Here is a 19,816-nt window from a genome sequence, read left to right as displayed (position 1 = left end):
ATGTCGTAAAAGGGGGCCGTCATTAATGGAATACATTGTCGTTAACCTGTCGTAAAAGACATTTGCGACGTTTGTTCCCGTCTTTGTTTGGTTGTTAGCCCCGTCGTAAAAGTTTTTTGCGACAGGATTTTTGACCCATCGCTATTAAATTGTCATTAAAGATACAAATTCTTGTAGTGCCCGTCAAAAATCGACCGGGAAAAATTAGGTCTTGAACAAAATTCTGTGACCCGAAGCTTGATTATATCCAAACCCGAACAACTAGAAAAATAATGGATCAAAATTCAACCGAATCAGTTTTTAATCCAACCGATTGAAAATCATTGTATTCATATGAGACTGTGAAAAAAAATTAAGCACAATAAATAAGTTGTTGAAGATGATGAATTTGGAGATGAGGGAGTAAAGAACGAATAAGGCGATGAAGAACAAAGGCAGCAATAAGGCGGGCAACTATGGAAGTATGGAGGAAAGGCCAGGGAAGAAGGAAGAGGATTAGGGAGCTAATTATATCTTACTTTGGTTAATCAAGGTTCGATGATGTCACTAAAGGTAGTTGGTGTATTAAACATTGAAATAGGGGTATTTGGTGAATTTTTAAAACATGATGGTTACCAGTTTTTTCAAATTCAGCGGCATTTTATAATAGAACAGTTTTTTATATCATTAATTACTATCTTAATTTTCAATTTATTAATTAAGCTATCGGTTTGACCCCTATTATGATCTTCTCCAATAAGAGTCATTAACTTGATCCTATATTCCAAACCTTGTACCCATTGAACTACCATACATAATACAGTAATAATCAGGTATAAGCTTGATGCTTGATGTAGAATATATTTTTTGGTACAAATAGAGAAATAAAATGTGACAATTAATTCCATACAATAAAACGTATGCATATATCTTGGTACATATTTTCACCAAAATAACCTTATACAACCAAACATATCCTAATAGATGACTTAAACCCCTACTTTTTTTGTTAATTAAACCTTAATCAACTTTATAAGAGACAACTTTATGGCCAAGGCAAAGCAATAAGCACATGGTGGCCATGCTAGAACGTTCAACTGCCATGCAAGCTAAAGGGTCCAAAATAACTAAAGTGTCTAATCTTTACCATTAAATAACCAATCTGACTCATAATTCATGCAATATTTCCAACAAAATATAACTAATCATAACAAAACGAATCTAAGGATTAAGGATCAAACATCTTTTAGCCTAAAGTTGTTTGTCATAATGCAAAAGAAAGAAACAACTAAAGTTATGTTTGACATTAATATAAACTAAGAATCATGGTTTTGTGTCTCTTCAACTTTTTCTACTTTGGAATTCAGATTAGATCACGTAATAAACCCCATTAAGTTTTCTTAATCTTATATATAGAGCTACCATTTGTACATTTGGATAAGGCATATATCATTTGGTCCTTAATTAAACGACATTTTTGTTTAGAAGTTAATTTCATTATAAGATAGTAATAAAGATAAACTCCGATCCCTAGTTCATTCGATTAATGGCGGATCTACAAATCGTTCCGGCTTACAAGAGTGTAGAGCCTCAATATGTGGAGATGAAGGTTCCTTTGTATTCTTTTGGGTGTGAAAGAAAGGTGAAGAAGGCTTTGAGTAACTTAAGAGGTAATTAATTACTTGAACTTTAATTTGTAGTTTTACATGTAAATTTTCATGTACTAAAAACAAAACCAAGAAAAGATATGCATCATCATACTTTGTTTAATCCATGAACTTATTAGAGTGTTATTTCTGTCTAAAGGATTATATTATGTTTTGATCTAGACTTAAAATCTTTGTTTACACTTTACACGCTAAAACTCTGCTTTTGTTTACTCTTTACTACGGAGTATGTTTCTATCTCATAAAATATACTTCACAGATTTCACATACTTTATAAGATACAAACTACCTCTTTTTTTTCTTGTTTTTTTTTTTAAGGAACATACTACTCCCTCCATTCTTAAATATTAGTCTTGTTTTGACTTTTCAACTTGTTTCAACTAAATATTTAAACGTAAATATCTCTAAATAAAAATATTTGATATTATTAAGACGAAAAAAATAAGATCTCACTTGAATACGTTTTGAAGTACGTATTGAAAATAAATTAGAAGACTCTCTTCAATTGTGAATAGTGTCAAGATTTAAATGAGACTAATATTCGAGAACAGAGGGAGTACTTTTTTCGGGTTTATAGAGAGCCGTCACAATAATAGACGAGTTATGAATTGGTGTTAACCCCAAAAAAAATTTACTACCCAAAATAGCCGGCATTTGTATATGAATAAAGCAAATGTAAATATCCTATATATAAGGTCGGAATAATCCTTTGTTCTTTACTTCTTTATTACTTGGGTCATTTTTTTCCTTTTTACATGCTCGTCGACATCATATTTATGTAGCTTAATAATTAAATCGATACATGAACAGGAATATACTCGGTAAATGTAGACTATGCGGAACAAAAGGTGACAGTGTGGGGAATATGCAACAAGTATGACGTGCTAACAACAATCAAGAATAAGAGAAAAGATGCTGAATTTTGGAATCCTGAAGACAACATCAAATTAGAAGAAACAGGAGTTTACAAGATTAGAAGAAATGCTAATAACAATAGTAGTAATGCCATTTTGACCAAAGCCAAGTCTTTTAGTTACAGAGCTCTAAGAAAAGTATTCAACAGAACCCACTCTTTCTAACTTTATGTTTACATAGATTAAGCAATCTAATCTTATCTAATCATATCAATTCCTACGTAAACTCATGAGCTATATTTCTTAACAAAAAATAAATAAATTTGTTACCACTATCTATATTTAGTGATTTACTGTAATCTGTTCTGGAGTTCACTTCTCTCCTGCAAATCTGTGATATGTAAATAAATAAGTTTATGAAATATTAATCATGTATCCCATGTTTGGAACATGTAAATTTCATATTTGTGCAATTCATTTGCAATGAGGTCTTTTTTGCAATGCATAAATTTGAGGACAATCTACTATCCTCTGTCCCTAGACAATTGTCATATAGAGTAAACTTTACTTTTCTCTTTGCAAACAGTACACATGAGTTGGTAAAGTGGAGCATTCATTCATTACCATTACCCCATTGCCTTAAAGAGGCTCCCGCAAGAAGCGAGGTAGGGGGAGATTGTTTCCAATTGACCCAAAAGTGATAGGGACGACCATCTTCTACTTCATGGAAAGGAAGTGAATAGGTTTTAAGAGTCATTTTGATTTAGTTCATTACATCCCAGATCTAAAGAACAAATGAATATTTGGCTCCATCGGAAATGGACTTTGCTCCATCGGAAATGGACTTTGGTAAAGTGGGTCCTTGAAGTGAAATATAAATAGAAAGAGAAAGTAAGTAGAAAGAGTTGCTAAGTAAGATATGACAAACAAATAGGGACATCCCAAAATAGAACCTGGGAAATCTTTTAGGGGCGAAGAAAGTAGTGTAGAAATATCAACTCTGTGTTAGACATACCTGGGAAATCTTTTAGGGGCGAAGAAAATAGTGTAGAAATATAAACTCTGTGTTAGACATGCAAACCATTAGTTAACCTAATGCAACGAGCCAGTGAGATTGGTTCTCCAAGTTATCATTAGGCCCTTAAAAAGACATGACCCCTGCTAATCTACAGTTCTACTTCCATTCAGGAGTGCATGAATCGTCGACAAAAGGATTATTATTTACCCTTGAAATGTGTTCCGTTCACCTCATTTTATTATCCAAGTACAAATTACAACTAAAATAAGTTTTGTTAAGTAAAAAATTGGGTGAATAGAACGCACCCTAAAATGAAAACATATTTGTTACATTCATCCATGTATAGATCTCACAATATCCTGTAAGTAGTAAATAATTTAGCATGAAAGACTGACTGTAGACTCGAGTATAGAAGTTAGTCATACCATAAGCATTCTGAAGCTCACATCGAATCATCCGAATATCCTTCAATGTTGGTCTAAAGATAAAACCACTTTTATCACGCTGACATAAATACGAAGTACTACGTAACAAGTATCCAACATAAACACCATAGTTATTTCCAGACAGCAAATTATACTTGTACAAAACGGTTCATACCTTGAAAGAAATAAAAGACTGCACTATAAAAAATGAAGGGCATACATTTTCAGAAGAAAAAAAGCTGCACTACAAGCCTTGCAAAACATCTTACTGCGCTATGAAAACAACAGTATGGTAGCTTAGATACAAAAGGCAACAGCTAACAACAGCACTTGCATTGCTACACACAAAAAAACACCGGGAAAAACGGGAAAATAAAAGCAGCAACCTATGGAACTAAACTATTTATGTTATATATCTACTGTACAATGAGTAATCCTCTATATTCCTAAGTTTCAAGGGATCTCCTGCCTATACTCCTAACAAAAACCTGATGAAATTGCAAGTACAAATACAGAACCTAGCTTACCTAGCACGGTATACATTTCTTCGGATTCATTCTCCTGATGGAAGGAAGCATTTCAAGCTTCTCAACCCATGTCCGCAACTTGCAAAACTTTGGAATTCTGACCCTCGATGACAAGGAGTGGCATGAACCCCCGACCAATTCAGCAAATGTATACTTTCATGATAAAACGTCTTTAATGACAAGGCTACCTTTTACTGGAAAAAATCTGGAAATGACCACATTATGAGCTTTGCAAAGATATCGGTCTCCAAGAACTCGATATGAGCAGCTCGTCCTATAAAAGTGTTTAGGTTTTTGCCATGAGAAGACATGTTGAAATTGACATCACATCGCATAAAAACCCGGTGCTCCATGGAGGGAGAACGTATCTGATCCAAGCAATTGTTCAACATCTCTACAAAAACTTGTCCCCTTTTGGAGAAGTCGGATGAAGATGCAGGGCATAGTTCAATTCTTGCAGAATGATATGGTACGTACCCATCCTGAAAGAGAACTAGTTAATGGGAAATAGCACCACATAAAAGCACAGACAGATAATTTTCCATATTCGATGGGGTGTGTTATGCATTTGAATGAATGGAATCCTTATTGTGCACAATGCAACATTATGGCTGAATTCAAAACTAGAGAAAATTTTAGTACAGTAGATAACAAAAAGAGAGTTCAACTATGCAACATTAATAGAGGATTTCGTATGTGCACCCGCATAGCTTGTTTTCACTGAAATAGACATTTCGACTGAAGTGATTCTAGAATTTACACCCTGCTAATAGATAAAGTATACTATTTGAACAGAACAAACTCTATTGTTTCACATAATGCAAATTATACATGCCAGACATTCAGCCTTCAGCCAACTGACAGGAATGTTTGTAATTATTTTACCCTAAAGAGCATATCAGAAAGCAGCACAAATTCACATAGATAAAAAGCTAAAAGACCAAAATGCAAGTCAAATATCAAAGTTTGAAATCCAAATGCTGACACAGGAATCCAGCAAACTCTTTCACCCATAACTGCTAGGGAAGAAGATTTAATACCTGTGGTGAAGATAGTAGGATGATATTCTTAAAGTGCTCCAACGTTTTTTGCTGAAAAAGAAAATTTTACGAAGGTGAAAAATTGGAACTGTCAACACATGATGATCAGATTACATTACAATCTTAAGTGACAACACCGAGACATGATACCAAGGACAGCAGATATGTAGTACTTCCTCCATCTTTTTAGTTGAAACATTTTGACTTTACACCGTTAAGCCAACCCTTTCCTCTTACCAGTGTAAGTTACTTTAATTAATTTGTCTATTTACCATCTCTAATCTCTTTCTCAAAATGTGTCTCAACGGGACATGTTATGATATGAAATGTGGTGTTAGTATAAGAACTTGTGTCGGTAAAATAACATTTTTTTTACGTAGAAACATACTTAAAGGTTTATACTTGCGCAAGTGTTGAACACTTGCAAATCTACTTGGATTTAGATAAAGAGTGAGGAGGCTCACGTGTGATTTTATAAACCACTCTTCAATGTCATTTTTACTAGTGTCAGCGTCACTTTTCTAGTGAAGGGTGACAGTTTTATAAATGTCACTATTCAAGTACTTTGTGCCATATTTGAAGCATCAAGAGTGTTAGTTTTATGAGTGTCATTTTTCAAATGCTAGCGTCATTTTTATAAGTGAGTTTGTCAGATTTCAAGTACAAGGGTATCAGTTTTACAAGTGTCATTTTCAAGTATTAAGTATGTTTCTTTCTTTTCACCCCAATTTTCTTATCCAAACTCCCCGGGGCCTGAAAGGGGATGGGGGCAGTATAAAAAAAGGTGCACCTTTGTGCGGGTCATGCGCCTTTTTTGATCTAATGAAGGAATTTGAAGTGAGGGACACCTTAAGGCACAGAACCTTTTTTCCACAAGAAATTTTCCACTTGTCAAGGGTGCCTCACTTCAGTGAGGTGCACTAAGGCGGAGGGAACTCCTTATCGCCTTGGTGCACCTTAAGCCTTTTTAGACATAGAGTGGGAGCAGTTATTTCCAAACATAACTAGAAGGCTATACCTGGCATAGCTCGAAGAAGAAGGTGTTCTGGAGATCTGGATCATCGGTTAAAGTAAGCTGATGGATACATTGTGTGCTTTTGAGTTTCTTTAAGAGCCACAGTCCAGAATTAAATAGTGAGTTTGAACTGTACAGATATCCTAAATGCGGCCCAGATACAGAGACATAGGTGTGCAAATATTTGAGGCAGCTCTTCATTTTACTATCTGCAATACTAAAAGTAAATAATTAGGGTTAAGCAGTAAACATTGGAGCAAATCAGCCTAAGCACAAGGGTCGTACCAGCCAATGCCGCTCTTATGATGACATTTCCAATTGAATGTCCGACAAAACTAAGTTTGATTCTTGAACAGACTCCAGTTCTTGCGACTTTGTCCTTTTTCTTATTAACGAAACAGGCAACCTCCTTTGCTAGCCTGTTTCCCATTTCTCTGAAATCTCCGGATGTTTTATCTTCATTTGCTTCAGACATAAGAAACTCTATCTTCGGGTCTATTAAAAGCCACTGATTACGAACAAGTCGCAAATCTAAATGATGTCCCTGCATGTCCAGTGTTCAATGACCATGAGAAGTGAAATCTAATAAGTTCTCCCAACAATTATAAATTCATTGACAAATAGAGTTCTTTCTACACAAATCCATTAACATTCTGAAAGCGGTTTTAGATGCATAGTCCACCTCATGACAAGTGAAATCTAATATGTTCTCCCAACAATTATAAATTCATTGACAAACAGAGTTCTTTCTATACAAAACCATTAACATTCTGAAAGCGGTTTTAGAAGCATAGTCCACCTCATGTGACCATTTATCAGGCCCAGGCTACCACTGACACAAGATGAACATCACTCTTGGACACCTCATTTTATATTTATATCCCAAAGAAATATTTGATGTTCTGCTGAAAAACAGCTAGATCTGACAATAAACTCCATAGTTCATACCATTTGATCTTGCCTGATTTTCCCCAAGACTCAGTAACACAAGGAAGCAGAATCATTAAAGAACTTGATCAGTTAATTGTGGACTATCTCTTATGGAAGGCAAGGAATGAAGGGATTATTTACTTTGGCGTGCATCTATTTAATTTTATGATCTATGTTACATGGACTCGGCTAGGAGTATCCGGTATGGGTACGGGTCCGAGTGTCTAGTATGGCACATCCAAAAAACCTGCTATCCAGAATTGAACAAGTTAAGACACTTTTTCTATCTATAGTTAGATTAGATATACAGCACTCTACTAACAACCATCCACCACGCAAGGAGCTGTCAAGACACACACAACTTTGGGGAAAAAAAGAAATCAGAAGAAGTAATCCAAAAACCTGAAGTTTATGCTATATGCAGCCAAAAAGTAAGTTTATTTCTGTCCAAGGAAGATATACCTGAAATCCATGCACAAACACAACAATTTTCAATGAACGACCATTCTTTTGTTGATCTTCCTTCGATATATTGCTCACAATTTGATCAGAAATCCGGGTTAATGGAGTCCCCTCAAGGTATGAGTTGCTGCTAGAAGAACGCCTTGGTGCATTGATAACACGTTCTACGATTACCACAGGCACGCTTGAAGGATCTCCAAACATGTGCAAGTCTTGAATTGAACGACTATTGATCTGCAACATAACACAAAAGGTAAACAATTTGCACGAACGCACAGAAATTGCAGTAGCATTCTACAGGAACAACTTACTCTCATTTGTGCAATACTTCGACGATGAAGCTCAGCACGTGTAGCTGCAGTTTGAGCAGGCTGAAAAAAAAGTAGCCACACTGTCTTAAATTCACTTTACACTTACTATCCAACAATAGAAAGTTCCACAAAATATGTAAGATAGCCTTTTTGTGCCACAGAAAGCAAAAGAAAAAAAATTGACTCATAAGTACTCAGATCTTATTACATCGACACCAAGTTTCCGTAATACTGCGACTTTTCCACGTAGTCCATGGTGACTTGAAATATCATCACTTCTGCTACTAATAAAATGGTGTGGCATCTCAACCTTCGAATGCACCATCCATATTGACCACTCAGTTCTCCTGTCATTGGCCCATGACTCCCGCAAATATTCCGTTACCTTGGTTTTGTTAGCCCTGGATTCAAATGAAACATCAGTGTATTGTAAGATAGAGAACTAGCACTAACAAGTTTCAGTAAATCAGAGACCTTAAGAAGCAAAAACATATCTCAAAAACAAGGAGGGGTTACTTTTAGGAATTAAAAGTAAATTATTTTCTTTTATCTGATATGAACACACATTGTCTTCTACCTACTGTTACAATTAAGCACAAGCTGCTAGAGGCATAAAGGACATGCATTAGATAACATGTCCCGTCATTAAACTTAAAAAGTTAAAAGTACACTACAGAACATAGTGACTATAAGGAAAGTCAGTAGCTAGGTGCCATCAGGAGAATACAGTCATACGGCTTCATCAGCAACATAATCCATTCACGCATTATCAAATATGTAGGGGTCACAATGTTCTAAGATATTCACCACCAGGAAAAGGTTGCACTGTCATACACAGGTCAGGTGTCATAATGGACAAGTTAGAAATTGAAACAGCAATACACAGAGCTGAATTTAAAAAGCTGCTTACAAATATCAACTATAGTTTGAGATTTTTGACAGATCATAACATTTCATGATTGATTTATTTACAGTTTGATCCTAAGCATTCTTTTTTTCTATTTGTAAAATGAGCTAATAATGGACGCTTCCTTCAAGTGCAATAAAATATTCAAATAAATTAAAGCACATAATAGATGGCAGAATGGGCCATTCTTTATCAAATTCATCACAGCTCTATAGAAACTGCATAAGTTAAACCTGCTCTGACAATGCCATTGAAACTTAACAAGTAGCCAAGTGGGAAAAACACAAAATAATGAATAAAAATAATCCCTAAAAAAAACTTCACAGAACATAATATTGAAGTCAAGTTTTATTGATAAAGAAAAGCAGAAAACACAACTAACCTGTGGAAATTTAGGAAAGTATTCCACAAGTGATGAATTTGGTTTCCAATTGTATGAGCAATATAGAGTAGACTGTCCCTAGACAGGGATTGGAGAGCCCCATTACTTCGAAAATCAAGAAAAAGGCCTGCCTTCTGTTCAAGACCACAAAAACCTTCATTACTTTCAGCAAGAATAAGTATGTGCACAAAATATTTGCACCCTTCTGAACTTTTTTGGCAATCCCATTACAACCCCCATCCAGCATCATTCGCTAACCCCTACAAAGGGGTCTAGAGGGGGAAAGATGTACAGAGTTGTATCTCTTAAGTATGTGTTGAAGTTAGTGCTTCAAGTTAGTGGTTAATTAGTTCCTTGATTTTAGGGATCATTATGCTAGGTTGTCAAGAGTCGGTCAAGTTAGTTGATAAACATGGGTTAAATTGTTGTTAGTAGTGGATGCATTATGTGGGCAACTAATCCCACTTCCTTAGATTGTTTCCTATTTTTCAGTTTATGTATGCATATATAATAGGCTGCCATTATTTGTTTCAGTGAATGAAAGCAGTAATTTATTTTCCAACGTTTTACTTCTACTTTGCTTTCTTATTTCCAACAGTAGGAACTAGTTGAAGTTAAGACCAGTAGATAAAGAGAAGCAGTTTTTGAACATTTAATATTATTTCCCCTAATTATTTGAATCAATGTGTTTTTAGGTCATTTAGTAATAGCACGGACCTCGCTACTCCTTTGGGAGTTGGCCACCTCTAGTTTTTTAGCATCAGAAGCAGTTGAAGACACATCTGCTTGCGATAAAGAATCGAACAACTTTGTATCATCCATTTGAGCAATAAATTCTGTGAAATCAATGCTCTGATCAGTTGCTTTGCCAAGTTTTTGTGCCTCTTCCAGAAGAATGTCACGTGCAGTTAACAATGATTTGACAAGCAGCACCTCTTTTACCACTTTGCCCAAATCCTGACCAGCACAAGGTTAAAAGGTACATAAACAACATTGTTAGTAGCTACTAAGCAGATGTATCGAGATCAAAACACAATGATGTAATCTTGGGGTAAAGTCTAGCAGATATGACAAAATTAATGGTTGTGAAGATAAATAGATGAAAATGGTAAATGGTAAACAATACTTAAATAGCACAGAATAATTACACCGAAAGGTAAGAAAAAGTAAGCATTAAGTAAATAGATATCATCCAAACAAAAATGTTGCAGGCTTTAGCTTCCCTAACTAGCAATTAATGATATAGTAAAACCTTACTACACATCATGAAAAATTAAACGACAACTTTTGCATCCAACAAATAGTTATCAATGTAAAGGAAAAAAATTATGGGATATGAAAGTCTCAAACTTTACAAACCAAAAGTCCAAGCAACAAAACCTGACATTATATGACATCTGGACACCTAATTATCATACTGCAAAAAATACGAGGCACGTTCAGATAAAGACTACATCTCAATCCGACGAGATGAACTTAATCATACAAAAGAACCACTGGCGGAAGTATTGCGCATGGGAATGAGAAGTACAATTGTACCCCTTTTACTAAATGGATTTTTTTGTTCTGAAAATTAAATTTTGGATTCAATTACTGCTAGTCTAGCAAGATCATATATTTCCTCCGTCTTTTTAGTTGCAACGTTTCTCTTTTCACGTTTGCCAACAATCTTCACCAATAATATATACATATATACACAACAACAACAAAGCCATAGCCGTACTCACAAAGAAATGAGGAAATTTCATGAATTGAGAGTCTATCTAATGTGGTCATCCACAAAGACCTCCTCCTCCATCATCTTGCAAGCCCGTTATCTACATGTCCTTTCTAACTCCATCATCTTGCAAGCCCACTTTCTCCATGTCCTTTTAACTCCCTCCATCCGTGGCATCCATCCCCGGCCCTGGGCCTAGGCGAGAGGTGCAACAACATAGGGCTCAGGGCTCGAAAGGGCCCAAAAATTTACGCCCAGGTATTTTATATACGTAAAATTAGACCCGCATAAAGATCTATAGTGCATTGTAGCTCAGTTGGAAAGTTATGAAATACATTTCCCAATGTCATAAGATTAATACTCCGTACCTGATTTCTACGCCAATCCTTTTTTTCTTTTATGCTTTACAGCTTTTCCTTTCATATTTTATGTCGTTTCCTTTTCTTCTGTATTTTCCTTTTCTTTTTAATTTTATATCTTTTTTCTTAATAAGGATACGTCTTTTTAGTATGTACCTTCTTTCTTATCACTATTTCTTATAATAGGTCTTTATAGTTTATAATTTATATGACAGTGAATTTGAGAGTTATTTTTAACTTTGGTTGCTCAAATATTTAAAAAAAAAAAAAAAAAACATGGTCGCAAATCTATAAAATTTACTTGTGTTATGTATTGCGTTATATAGTCAGAGTTAACTTGTTGCCATAGCTTGTGTATAGAAAAATTATAATCAAATAGATTGTTTTAATGAAATAATTTGCCAACTTTTCTACTCCATATTAGTGTTTAATAACATTAAAAATATTTATTTATATAAGGGGCCGTGGTACCTCGTTTTGCTTAGAGCCCCCAAAATGTCATGGTGGCATCATGACCTTCCTCGACTATGTTTGAGATCTCCATTACCCCAACCATCTATCTTTCATACGGCATCTTCTGGTCGACATCTCACATGCCCAAACCACGGTATCTATTTCTCCCTTATCTTGTGTTCATTATCCGCAACTCCAACTTCCTCCAAATATTTGAATACCTTATTTTATACCTTGAAATGTTCTTGCACATCTATCTCAACATACGCATCTTAGGCTCTTGACTACACTCATCTTTTTAATGTGCTCCTTTCTAAATGCCCTAACCTTCTAACCCATATAAAATGCCGGTAAAATTGCAGTCCTACAGAATTCCCCTTTTAACCTTAAGGGTACATTATGATCATAAGGTACCTGAATCAGCCATCCAGACTTTATTCTACGTTTAGGAGTTACATTGATGAATGTCTCCATTTCTTGGTACTTAAAAACGTTCATTGATAGGTAACGGTTAATCATCCAATGTCACAACATTTTCATTTGTTCTCCTCCCAATGTTAGTCACACTCCAGGTACGTTGTATTACCCTTACTAAGCTTGAACCCAGTAGATTCTAGTTTTCGTCTCTATCCCTCTAACTTAGTAATAACCACAACTTTAGTCTCATCCACTAATATCATGCATTCATGCGCAAATAGCAAACACTTTCAAAATCTTATCTTGGGTATACCTTGTTCCTTCGTCCAGAAATGCCATGAAGAGAAAAGGGCATATTGGAAAATCCTTGGTGTTATCAAAGTGTAATAGGAGAACCCTCCTTACTCCGCCACAAGTTCTAACATTTTCGTTATCCCAATACATATCCTTGACTAGGTCAATGAATGAATATGTTATTCCCTTCCTCGCCATTGCCCACCAAATCACTTCTGCCGGTACCATGTCATACGGCTTTTTATGATCAGACCATGTGCAAGTCCTTTCTTACCCAATAATACTTCATTGTTTGTCTTGTAAGGTAGATAGTTTCTATGGTAGATCCATCCCAGCATAAACCCATTATAATACTAGCATCATATCACTCTCTCCCACAATTTCATGATATTACTAATAAGCTTTATCCCTTGATAATTGGAACAATCGTGTTCATCTCCTTTGTTCTTATAAATAGGCACCAAAGTGTTTTCCTCCAGTCGTCTCTTGACTGCCCTCCAAATATCGTTAAAGATATATGTCAGCCACTCAATACTAACCTTGCATAGGCATCTCCAGATCTTGACAGGATTACCGTTTGGCCCAATAGCATCCGTTCATCTATACATATATTTATTATAAGTATCCCCGTTTTTAAATCCTAGATTCGCCAATGCAAAGCAATTAGTACCAACTAGCAACAAGAAGCTTAGGCCTTATCAACAACTAAAGCAACAAAAGTTATGTTCAGAAGACAATGCATGATAGAGCATATTGTGGATGAAATCAGAAAAGCGGCACCAACAACTCCACAACAGAGTTAACATAAAAACAACAGCAATTACATATGTCATCAGAGAGAAGATAAGAACACGTACTTTAGTTGATTTGTCAGGAAATTTTCCGTCAGTATTCTCAATATTAAAAGAGGCTCTGCAAAATTTCAATCAGTATCGGTGTTGATGAAAAATCAACTTTCAGGAAAAAATGTAAGAGAATTGGAAAGAATAACAAACCTGGGTACCTTCTTTTGGTTACTTTGTGCGACCGTTTTCAAGAGACTGATATGTATACTAACATCTACAAGCACAGAATGGAAGGCATCAAAAAGTACAGGACAATAGGAATGCAGTCCCAAAAGAGCTTTAGGAGGGATTCTGAATTCATGGACAGCAGCAGCAGAGGTGCTTAAGGAAGCCTGCAACTCTGACCTGATCAAAATATATTAGCTATGAAATTAGCAAAATGTTAAAAGTTAAATAACGGCATGAAGAAAGGTAAATCAAATCTTATGAGATCGTAATTAAATAACAAGAAATTTTGTCAACTCACCCTTTCTCCAGTAAAGGAGAATAGATAAGTTCGAATTTGATAATAGCACCAGATTTGGCGGGAACCTACACAAAGAAAGAGAGTAAGTGACAAACTGATCATCTGCCCCACCAACTGGTCAAGTTGTTCCACAACAAAGTCATCGTATATACTACTTGTTTTGTAACTTTTGTTCCCTTATAAGTCATAACTGAGGTCTTGCACACAAATTGGTTGTTACTCTTACTCATTCAGCCATGCTGTCCAAATTAACTACTGTTTAAGGTTATGCACAAGTTTTTAGAAAATGATAGCTAATACATTGGTATCTAAAACTCACTAGTATAATATTGATAATTTAAAACAACAACAACAAAGCCTTTGTCCCAAATTAATATGGGATCGGCTAACATGAATTGTAAAATAATATGGGATGATGTAGAAATTGCAATGGTGATAAAAAAAAAATTGATATGCAATCTCGCGTTGCTACTTTAAACTGACAAAAAATGGTGCACAGGTACAATGTGGAAGTTCTAGAAAGTAAGGTAAGTGTTAGGAATGTAGGATGATGGAATGAAGAGAGTACATTGTTATCTGCTCAATGCAGATTACATGTCTAACTTTAAACAGATGAAAAACAAAGAGATAAATAGCTTCTATGAGGCCTACATCTCCAGCCTCCAGGTCTTGTAGAAGCTGTCATATAGAATTTCCCTAAAAAAAAGACATTCATAAATGCCACAAGAAGAACTTAAATATACCTCACGGTTTGAAAGCGAGAGGTTAAAAGCAATCATGACGGAGAGAGGAACATCTTGTCTCGCATATCTAATCTTAAAAGGCTGAGTTGAGAAACTATTATCAGCATCATCAATTCTCCAAACTCCATAACTATCATCAGAACCCATGCCAGGAGCTACAGCACAACACAGAGGCGAGAATAAGTCAGCTCTGCCTCAGACATAGCATATATAAGTATAACCAGCACTAAATATTTGTTTGAGTCGTCAAAACAGCTACAGTGACTGAACTCAAAACAACTAGGAGCATGACATTTCTAGGCCAATGGAAAGAGAGCATACGTTACTCAAATTCTTCATTTTACCTCAAATAACTATGTTGGATCCTCGGCAATTCAATATGGGGACGGGAACTTGACACTTCATTTGGACCAAGAACATAACTTTTTCACTAGATAACTGAGTTTAATAATCACACAAATTTCCATTGTGGGCAAAAAAGAAAATTATTAACTACGCTGAAAAGTTTTCTATTATGCCTAAGATTAATAAGTCAATTATTTGCAGCAAATACCCTAGCAACATCTTAAAGAACTATGTCAGCATCAGGAATGAAACTTCAAAAACTAAAAGAAGCATGCTAGAAAGAATAAAAGATCAGAAAGATTGCTGCAATCCTTTGAAGGTTGGTCCTTCCACTGAATGGAATTCTTTTCCTTAAAATGTGAAAATCTGAAGCTAAAGATACATTGCCATCATATTTTTCTTACCTCGTTATCTTCCTTCCAGGTTATTATTATCTACTGTTATGAATCTTTAGTACATAGATCAAAGTACTCTTACCTTCATTTGCTTAGGCCACAGTTTCTTTTCATACTCTTAAATAGGGTCAGCGTCAGGGAATTCCACGTGTTCACAGTCCTCGGGAAAAGGATGGAACCTCATTATTTTCTGTTTGTTAAGAAAAGTTCTACTCCTTACGGCAGTGGGAAGTGATAGAGATTTTTCTTTCAACGACCCCGCGCCTTTTCTAGCAAATCCTTAGGACAGTTGGAACTGACAGAATTATAGCTTTCCAGGATATTAGATTAGTTTCTCTTTCCCAATAGTATTTATCTATAGTTCACAAAAGAAATTTAACTTACAGTTATAGGGCTTACTATTTTACTCTCCATAATTTAAATGGACTGCCTTTTGTTATCTAGGAAGTTTTTGTAGTTGAAGAGGATCATACCCTATCTCTACAAACCCTTAAAAAATCAGTCTGATATGCAAGTATGCAACAATAAATCGAATACGGTACAGCCCTGATATTCCATTTCTTCCAAGTATGTCTACTAAGTTAAGTAAGCCAGGGTTCCAAGGATCCTTTTTTTTCGCCTGGCCTCTGGTTCCTACAGGGATTAAAATAGATCAAACCTTTTTAAAAAGGTAACTTATGAAACATAAAAACCCAACCACGTAAAGACGGCATGTGTTTATTGCAAGTACACGCACGGCCCGTTTGGTAGCCAGTAATCAATGGTGTGAATGAGAATAAATCTAAGTGTTATTTGGCAAGAAAAATAACATGATAATGTCCATGGTAATGAAACCTTATCTCAAATTTGGTGTTTTTCTTCATAAATTTGCATTTCCACCCAATACCACTCCTCAATTGGCAATTGAAACTTATGAAGAAAAATGAGATAATTTTGATTGAACTAGCATTACCACAGGAATGGATATTGATTTTCCTTACAAATTTGCATACAAATTCATTCCCATTGACACCATTTATGGCCGCCTACCGGACGGGTCTAAGGTAATTATTTTATTTTGTACCTTTGCGTAAGCGATGGGTAATTTAAGATAAGATTAAGCCTACCTTTTATTGCACATGACAGATAGAAAAATCCTTTATCACTCACTAAGAGAAACTAAGAAAAGGAAATAAGAATGATAAGCAACTGGAAATTGCCAGCAGCATATGGACTAGAGCAGGACGAGAAGCTAGCAAGGCAAAAATATGCACAACGTTCAACTCCAAAACAGGAATGTAAGGCTTCAACGGGCAGCTATAGCTCCCTGAGTTCCACAGGCATCTTCAGACAACCTTTTAAAACTCGACACTTATCACTTAAAGCCTTTATTTGTAGTATTTAGCAGGACCTGATCGGCTGATCCTTTAGTCGGTTTATATACTTGATGAAAGTCTTCTTTCAAACCATGTTTATCTATTGAACTCAATTGAGGAAAAAATAAGGGAAAAGGAAACAGGGAATGAGGAGAGAAGGTAGAAAATAGATTAACGTCGCCACCTGGAGCGAAGAGGAAAAAAGAAAAATAATAAGACCGTTTTGAAAATTTAGTGTTCAGGTTTAGCTAGGACATCACAATAGGTAGATCCTGTTCATTCCATGGATTGAGCAGGAGAACAGTAGCCAATAAAAAATGGTTTCACAGTAGACACAAAGAATCTATTCTAGCTCCATCTAACCATCACAAGTAACTATAAAACCTCTCCAAATTTGCCAAGATCAGCATGAGCACAAAGTAAAACTGAAAGCATATTATATCAAACAAAAGTACCTTCATACTGTACAACTCTTGAGGGGATTCCAACATAGGTGCCGTCCCCATCCTCCCACTTCACAGAAATCTTGATTTGGTACCATCTACACAAAGCACCAGCCATTACAACTCAAAATAATGCATGTCTGATATAAGAGCTGCAGCTTACCTAAACTAACAAAAATAAATTCACCAAACGCTAATACTTGACCGTTATTTATAAATCCTACAACGATTTCAACAGTCAGTGTGTAGTCTGCAGAGAAATACAACAAATAGGATCATGGAAAACTTACCCTTGCTGGAAAAGATCAAGATTGTGAAATCTGTGTAGGTAAATAGCAACCTCGTGAAAAGTATCCAACATAGCTGGTTTAAATGGTTTAACCTCCGCATCGGTCAATCTCTTCGCCGTTAAATTTCTCTGAGTCAAATCAATTAACCATCTGAGACGACGAAGCATAACCTACTTCCAAGAGACAACTTACACAAACTTGCATCCCTCCCTTCCAAAACAAATTAAATCAAAAACCTTTAATCGACGTACTCATATGCAGAAATAAAACAAGACAGGCAAACATAGACAGAAGAAGAAGAGGCAACTATAAGCTATATGCAGAGAAAAGTGGTAGCCAATGTTACATAATTGTCATTAAAAAGACTTGGTGAAGAAGCTGGTTCTACAGATACACAAGCCAAAACCGTCTAAGATAAAGCTGAAGGCTTCTTCAGTTAACACAAAAACAGTACTTCCAACTTCACAGAGCCCTTGCCTAGATTTTCAATAAAAGGAACTTCTTAAGCTTACTGGTATCGCATGAAAATCTGATGAAAAGTTATATACTGTAGTTATAATGCAAGAGCAAGGAGAACTGCCTTCACTTACAAAATCATACACAAATCCCAAAATACCATACGTAGTATTGTTCTAGATCTAGCTATAGATTCAACATTCTAGAAGACCAGAAAACACATAAAATACAACCCCACCCACGCCTCATCCAAATTCTCAAAAAAGTAAGTTGATCAAGAAAAATCGACGACAGTATGAAAGCAATGAGACTTGCTTATACCAAGTAAATGAGAAACGAGGGTTACCATTTCTAATATAGTGATGAGTGACAACTTCTTACTTCTTTTAGGGATACCTTTCCATGTTTCAAACAAAGTAGTTCAAGAAATTCTCCATTAAAACTTTGCTCCTCCACAAAAAGACAAAGCAGAACCCTTCCATTTTCACTAGACATTCAAACGACCTCCTCATTATCAAAACAAGACAAATCAAACCATATATAAACTTCCTTTTTAAGTAGATAGTCATTATCAAACTCACCTAGAGGCCGAATTATTCCGGGCAATAGCATTGGATTCGGATACATATTATTGAGTGTAATCCCATTACTATCACCTTGTCACCTATACAATACACACAACTTACATTGCCATTAAAAGACCTCCTTTCCTCTAATAGACAATGCTTTCTTAAAAAGGACTAAAAGTGACAGTGAATTGTTAATTTTGACTACGCTGTCCTATTTTAGTAGCTCAATCTTCAACAATCCAACGTCACCCACTAAGCATTTCCATTTTTTGCATCAATTTGACTGCATCTAGTTTTTAGTAAAAAATATTTCACACCTTTTTTTTGTTTTTTGCTTTTTTTTTACCTCATTTCAGCATTCAAATTACAGAAATAGCTAGATACAATCAATCAGAATGTAACAATAAATTAAAAACAAAATGCATGAAAATAATTGAAAAAATGGCGAAAAGAGCTTACATAGATGAAGAACTTCTTCGACTATTTCTCTGATTTTTCAGAATTTAATTCTAGGATGTGATCAAATAAATCACACAAAAAATGAAAAAGAAAAACCCTAATATCTCCTCGAAAAAATATTTTCCAACGATCGCCGGAAAATTGTGATCAAACGGTGAAGATGAATTGAGGAAAGAAGAGATCGGGAGTTGAGAAATGGACGCCACCACCGCCGGAAATAAGATCCGGTCGCCGGCGAAAATTCTTTCTCCTCGATCTCCGGAGTTTGGGGTGGCGAAGGAGGAGGCGGGGAAAAGTAATGTTTGGAGGGGGAGGTGAGAAATTTGGGGAAGGCGGGTTTGGGTTTTGTTTGGGAAAATGGAATATTAGAACTACTAGGCCTAGTCTAGTAGTAGTGGTAAATTGGTAATACGAGGTACGAGTACAAATTCTTCTGGGGGAAAGTTTTATTATTCCTACACAGCCAAACACAGCTTGAAACCACCTTTGTATGTCTCTCAACTTGGTTGCACTTGGAGAAAATCCAAAATTAAAACAACCCCATCCAAAAATAAAAAGTTCTAGGAAAGTTCATATTTGAGGAGTTTAGGAAAAATCATAAAGAATAAGTTAGGAGTAATCCGTAGATTAATCGTTGTCTAAAATATTTATTGGTAGATGGATAATTATAACAAAAAAATATACGTAGTATTT

The 19,816-nt window shown here is 35.5% G+C and overlaps 2 protein-coding genes across 6 annotated transcripts; one reads left to right on the top strand and one right to left on the bottom strand.

The window, feature by feature from the left end:
* Positions 1-1,357: 1,357 nt before the first annotated feature.
* Positions 1,358-2,835, top strand: LOC110796680 (heavy metal-associated isoprenylated plant protein 28). Its single transcript, XM_022001759.2, has 2 exons — positions 1,358-1,649; positions 2,457-2,835. Exons 1-2 carry the CDS (start codon positions 1,526-1,528, stop codon positions 2,723-2,725), a joined length of 393 nt encoding a protein of 130 aa, XP_021857451.1. The 5' UTR covers positions 1,358-1,525; the 3' UTR covers positions 2,726-2,835.
* Positions 2,836-4,115: 1,280 nt separating this feature from the next.
* LOC110797702 (uncharacterized) lies at positions 4,116-19,511 on the bottom strand. 5 transcript variants are annotated; one of them, XM_022002822.2, is made up of 18 exons: positions 19,124-19,511; positions 18,677-18,759; positions 18,442-18,582; positions 17,640-17,767; positions 17,362-17,447; positions 14,812-14,966; positions 14,069-14,133; positions 13,753-13,947; positions 13,615-13,669; positions 10,235-10,474; positions 9,518-9,651; positions 8,437-8,629; positions 8,229-8,288; positions 7,918-8,151; positions 6,811-7,069; positions 6,529-6,734; positions 5,511-5,561; positions 4,116-4,952 (listed from the first exon to the last, which is right to left on the bottom strand). In XM_022002822.2, the coding sequence occupies exons 3-18, from the start codon at positions 18,442-18,444 to the stop codon at positions 4,662-4,664; spliced, it is 2,355 nt and encodes a 784-aa protein (XP_021858514.1). In that variant the 5' UTR covers positions 18,445-18,582; positions 18,677-18,759; positions 19,124-19,511; the 3' UTR covers positions 4,116-4,661. The 5 variants fall into 5 exon arrangements, with proteins under 5 accessions (XP_021858514.1, XP_021858530.1, XP_021858507.1 ...); XM_022002838.2 differs by having other exon boundaries at positions 18,492-18,582; positions 19,124-19,510; XM_022002815.2 differs by lacking the exons at positions 18,442-18,582; positions 18,677-18,759 and having other exon boundaries at positions 17,640-17,845.
* Positions 19,512-19,816: the final 305 nt, after the last annotated feature.

Source organism: Spinacia oleracea, chromosome 3 (assembly GCF_020520425.1).
Source record: "Spinacia oleracea cultivar Varoflay chromosome 3, BTI_SOV_V1, whole genome shotgun sequence".
NCBI lineage: Eukaryota > Viridiplantae > Streptophyta > Magnoliopsida > Caryophyllales > Amaranthaceae > Spinacia > Spinacia oleracea.
This window is presented reverse-complemented; position numbering and strand designations above follow the sequence as displayed.

Excerpts from the sequence above, each read along its gene's own strand:
- LOC110797702 (XM_022002815.2), bottom strand. The coding sequence starts at position 17,806 with ATGCTTCGTCGTCTCAGATGGTTAATTGATTTGACTCAGAGAAATTTA. Across the intron at positions 7,070-7,917 it reads TGTTTGTGCATGGATTTCAG|GGACATCATTTAGATTTGCG; the intron begins GTATATCTTCCT and ends CTGGACATGCAG. Across the intron at positions 5,562-6,528 it reads TCTTCTTCGAGCTATGCCAG|CAAAAAACGTTGGAGCACTT; the intron begins GTATAGCCTTCT and ends TTTCTTTTTCAG.
- LOC110796680 (XM_022001759.2), top strand. The coding sequence starts at position 1,526 with ATGGCGGATCTACAAATCGTTCCGGCTTACAAGAGTGTAGAGCCTCAA. Across the intron at positions 1,650-2,456 it reads GGCTTTGAGTAACTTAAGAG|GAATATACTCGGTAAATGTA; the intron begins GTAATTAATTAC and ends ATACATGAACAG.